General features: G+C 33.7%; 2 protein-coding genes across 2 annotated transcripts; both read right to left on the bottom strand.

Moving 5' to 3' along the window:
- Nucleotides 1-1,448: 1,448 nt before the first annotated feature.
- LOC143600801 (uncharacterized) lies at nt 1,449-2,226 on the bottom strand. The gene is made up of 2 exons (XM_077078377.1): nt 1,824-2,226; nt 1,449-1,732 (listed from the first exon to the last, which is right to left on the bottom strand). The coding sequence occupies exons 1-2, from the start codon at nt 2,224-2,226 to the stop codon at nt 1,449-1,451; spliced, it is 687 nt and encodes a 228-aa protein (XP_076934492.1).
- Nucleotides 2,227-2,275: 49 nt separating this feature from the next.
- On the bottom strand, nt 2,276-4,563 carry LOC143600803 (uncharacterized). Its single transcript, XM_077078378.1, has 6 exons — nt 4,500-4,563; nt 3,460-4,394; nt 3,175-3,379; nt 3,047-3,108; nt 2,633-2,752; nt 2,276-2,530 (listed from the first exon to the last, which is right to left on the bottom strand). The coding sequence occupies exons 1-6, from the start codon at nt 4,561-4,563 to the stop codon at nt 2,276-2,278; spliced, it is 1,641 nt and encodes a 546-aa protein (XP_076934493.1).
- Nucleotides 4,564-5,490: the final 927 nt, after the last annotated feature.

The raw sequence follows: 5,490 nt of genomic DNA on the forward strand, positions 1-5,490 counted from the left end.
AATACTTTTGTTGTAACACACATAAAATGTTTATATGTAACACACGTTTATATAAATAACAAAATGAATAAAACTGTTTATAAAAAATTAAAGACTTTTGAAACTATCATATTAATGAAAGAATCATACTAACCATAAACTCTAAAACAAAAGAAGATATACACATGTGAGGTAAACTTACCAACCATCAGCTTCATCAACAATTCAAACAAAAAACCAAACTGCCATCACAACCTACGACACCAAAAAAACGATTTTACCAGTTTATTGTACGTTTTTATAAATTAATGTAATAACATAAACAAACAAACATTGCAATCAATAAACTAAAGAATTAAACTAATTAAGTAAATAAACAAATTATTGAATATCTGTTACCTTAAACTTCAACATCAGATTCAAAAGAACTATGAAGATTATCAAAATCGGATTCATAGTTTTAACACTCTAAAAGCCATTTAACCTTGTCACTGACCTCCTCTTCAAAATCAAAATGTGCCGTGTGTTTTCTCTCATTCGAAAGCTTCAACTGATCCAAATCTCTTAAAAGATAAGGATCATTTGCTTGCAATATTGATTTTGGCTTCACAGTCTTATGTTTCCCATTCACATACTTTATAACAACCAAATTCTGAAAAGGATAAAAAAACCATTGACTCACATTGACAACCGGAAGAACCTGTTGATCATGTTGTACAATATCCTCTCGTATAGCATTCATCAGTGAGTTCTCTTCATCAGATAGAACACCTTTTCGATTCCCGGCTGCGTATATTTGATATTTCTTGAGAATATCAAAAGACATAAGAGAGTAGATGTTATACTTGTGAATTACCGAGAGATCACTGATATGGAACTCATATCTGTTGTTATCGGAGCAAAACTTCCATTTAACAATTGTCGACATTGTGGACGAAAATGAAAAACTGATTGTGTTTGATTGTCTGATTGAAGAAATTAGGGTATGATTGTTCATCTTCAAAAACCGTATAAATTAATAAAAAATAATGACGGTTATTGAATCCATAAAACTAATTATTAAGCCTATACTTTTAGACTGTTTGTAAACATTATACCTATATTTTTTTCTTTTTTAAATCTGGGAAATAGATATACAATATATATCAAACAACTTATAATTAAAAACATACATGTTTAGTAATTTATACTATAAATACAAGATAAAAAAGATACATAAAAAATAAGAATAGTAAAGGGATAATTAATAAACAAACATATAACCATAGTTAAACAAAATAAAATAAAACAATCATTTTATATAAAAAAGTTAAATGTAATTACAAGATTTCAAACATAAACAAAAATGAAATGTAAAAACTCATACAAGGTTTCCAAATATTTCCTTATACACAACATTTTTGGTTTCACTAATCAATTTGGATTCCTTATCTAATAAAACAATCTTAATACCTTCGCGAGTCTTCACTCTAGACAAAGCAACATAAAGCTGGCCATGGGTAAACCGGGTCTTTTAAATACAATCCAACACGCGATAAAGATTGTCCTTGACTTTTATTAATAGTCACTGCAAAACAAACCGATATAGGAAACTGTCTCCTTTTTAACTTGAAGGGAAGCTTCTTATCAGACGGTGTAAGACTTATTCTGCTGAGTAAAGTACGAAATCCAATATTAGTACCAGAAACAACCTTAGCTTCTATGACGTGTTTACCCAAACTAACAACTTGTAGTCGAGTTCCATTGCACAACCCTTTTTTTCTGATTTATATTCCGTAGTAACATAATAGGAACTCCAACCTTAAGTAACAAACGATGGTTTGGCATTCCGGACATCTTTATACCATTCAGAAAATCAGGAGAGTACAACACGGGATCAAAATCCTCAGATACACTTTCAACCTCGTCGATGCTATCTGAACTTAAGTACTCCATTTCTTGACTAGGAAAATACGCTAAAATACGATCATTAATCTCTTGAACCACATCATTTAAGGGAGCAAGCAAAGCCCGTTCTTGAAAGTAGGTAAGATCATTAAACCTATCTAACATATATGGATAAACAAAGTCAATCAAATCAGACATAGGATCAAGGGAATCTTTTATTAGAAGATCCTCTGGAATTGTTATAGTTGCTTCACCATCATTAGGACCACCAAGATTACCTTGACAAATATCCAACAACCAATCAGCAAATTGTTTAATCTCTAAAGTATTTGACATTTGAGAACCAACGGTCAACCTCATGTTCTTAGTTAATTTCAAAACCTTACAATTTGACCATATGTAAGAAGAACTAATTGTGGCGTTCACACAAATCGTTTCTTGTTCCATTCTGTACAACAGGTAAAATCTGTCTGAAATCACCACCAAGAACAACTACCTTACCTCCAAACAATGTTCCAGAAGTGTTGCCCAAATCAACGTTCATAACATCTTTTAGCGTTCTGTCCAATGCTTCGAATGCATGTTTATGAATCATGGGAGCTTCATCCCAAATTATTAATGATGTTTTTTTCAATAACTCAGAAACATCTGTATTACCCTTAACCTGAAAATGTTGAATATGTCAACATTATATTCATTAAAATAATTTAAAAACATACATTTAAATGTGAAATAATCTAGACTTAATAAAATTTATAATAGTTACCTGACATTGGGAGTCCTCGGTAAGATTGATTGGAATAAGGAATATGGAATGAGCCGTTCTACCGCCTTCTAATAACAAAGATGCTATTCCACTTGAAGCAACATTAAGAACAATTTCTCCCTTTGACCGAATTGAGGCAGATAACGTTTTCCATAAGTATGTTTTGCCGGTACCGCCGTAACCATACACGAAAAAAACACCACCTTTTTTACGTTTCACGAAGTTGAATATTTCGTTGTAAACGTTTTTTTGTTAATCAGTTAGAGATGTGTACAGAAGCTTAAAATCATTTGACAAAGAATCCTTATTATAAGATAATTCTTCCATCATAAGAGGATTCATTGACGTAGAAACAGATTCCTGATCTGGAAAAGGCATGTGTGAAAACCTACGTAGAGATGAATTGTTGGATACCAAAAAATCCTCAATCTGAAGTAATGCCAAGTTCTTCAATTGATCGTCACTAAGAGACAAACCTGAAAAAAAAATCTACCTTAAAGCAAACTAAAAAAAGACAAGTTCACACATATAACAAAACTAACATGGATTCTTGTGTTTCTTTTGTTGATGATAAAGAATCCCGTTGACTAAAAATTGCCATGTATTATCCCAGACGTAATCAGGTCTTGATAAGGACGATGTTATAAGCATTTTTGCAAACAGATTTCTTAAATAATATCCGTTTGCGGTATGGCTTGCTTCCTCAATTGCTTCTATGTACTCCTTATCATCGTCTAAATGCCCTTTCTATAACATGCATCTCTAAAAGAATCACAAACAATACCATCTACTGTTCGAATATCTTCAAAACATTTCGGTCCTTTAACCTTGTTTAAAAGTATTCTTAAGTAGTATGCCTCGTCAAATGATGCGGGAACGACATGAATTCTACCAATAGCAAACCCACTTTGCCTTTCTACCCATTTTGGTGGTGATGTTTTTTTCCATATAAACTGTGTTGGAAACTCAGCATATGATAGCCTCCTTGCATGCTCGTAGTTTCTATTTGCTTCCATCCAACCAGTAAACATTGAAACTGAATTGGAAGTCTTGGTAAGAACATCTTCAATATCTTCCTCAGGGCCATAAATTACCTGTTGTTGACCAGGTAAATGAAAAGGAAGTCTCGTAACAGCTGAGACCCTGTAATGAACATCAAAAGCAAATATCCTCCAAGCAGCCTCACATGCAGAAATATATCTACAATCGTAAAAATCTTTAATCTCATCTACTTGAGGATCTTCATTCTCGGCGGTGTTATTTTGGACAAGGGAAATTGTAGCTCGATCTGGACCCTTATTTATATATTTAAACAAATACTTGATTGATCCTTCTTGATTGCACCACTCGACATTTATATGTGCTTGATACTTTCGTAAAAGAATTTTGTTGTAAGGCATAACACTTCTGTTATCTAGATTTATACCTTTCTTGACGACGTAACGCCCATTGTCTCTTCTTTTATAAAGCGGAAAACCGTAGGAATCTATACTTGTCTCATTTTGAAATCGTTTTGGGAAATTTTTTGAACATTCTCTATCAATCATGCAGCTACAGCTGGGATTAGCCTCACCACAAGGACCATGAAGCATATGATCTGGCACAAGCTGGTATAGGTCTGGTTCAGTGACCTTATCAGGAATTTCACTTGAAATAAATTTATCTATATGGGACGGATTGTGGATTTTATTCTCTAGAGCAATGAATAGGCAAATATGGGCATGAGGCAGACCACGTTTCTGAAACTCAATTGTGTAAACGGCTGCATTTGTAATCAAACAAATAAATTATTAAAAATTAAATAAAATAAATATATTTAACAAACAGTAAACAAAATATTAAAAAAATATTAAATAGGGAACCGAACCTGCTTTGATTTTTCCAAACAAAGCCTCATCCTTCAACAAGTTAATCATTGAATCAAGCTTCATTTTGAAAATCCGACATAGTATATCTGGCCTGTCTTTAGAATTTAAATTGGTATCCTTTAAAAAACGTTTTACTTCTGGCCAACCTGGATTGCGCGTAATGGTTAAGAAAAAATCCGGATAACCGTACCGTCACACACCCAAATTTCCACTAACGGAGTTTTACCGTAAGGCGGGTGACATACCAGGATCCGAACACATTAATCACACCAAACGACATCTACATGGTCTTAAAAGTTTTAACAAATCAAAATAAAATGTTCAGAGTACTTAAGTGCTAGTGCGGAAGCTAAACAAAGTGCGGGAGCCATCTCCCAAACAAGTTTAAATAATTCATGGCGCTACAAGCGCAAAACCAATATCAAATAAATGTTTTCAAACTTACCCAATGCGAGTCCATGCATGCAATGTTATCCTAATCCAAGTGCTTGCTAGTTACCTGAGGAAAACATGCTAAAAAGAGTCAACACATATGGTTGGTGAGATCACAGGTTTTCAAAGTAAGTTATGCTCTATCAGTTCATAAACATTTATAAATAAAAGTGGCCCATGGTTAACTACACTTAGTTAACTCGTTGCCGCATAGTGTTATGTTTCCATCACGACCGAAGCTGACTAGTTATTGCCTCAAGTCAAGTTTTGCCAAAACTTAACAATGTTTGGTCAAAGTTACACCCCGTTCGACCTCCAGTCGAGAATAATGCAGGGTGGGGTTTGTCAAACCCAATAGTACTATTTAAATTTACCACGCCAGTTAACCTTAGTTAACGGTCCGATGTTCGTGAGGACTTTCTATGGCAAAGAAACACTACGTTATAAGCAACCAAACGGTTGTGTAAAGATTTAGAGCAAGTAAAGTAAAACAGTTTTGCATGTTTCCTCCCCCAAAGGAAAAGTATAAAAGTGGGGCCGTAAACTCACCTTGTTGGT

Source organism: Bidens hawaiensis, unplaced genomic scaffold (genome assembly GCF_021521415.1).
Source record: "Bidens hawaiensis isolate Kalapana, Puna unplaced genomic scaffold, B.hawaiensis_p1.1 tig00054926_1, whole genome shotgun sequence".
NCBI classification, from domain to species: Eukaryota; Viridiplantae; Streptophyta; class Magnoliopsida; order Asterales; family Asteraceae; genus Bidens; species Bidens hawaiensis.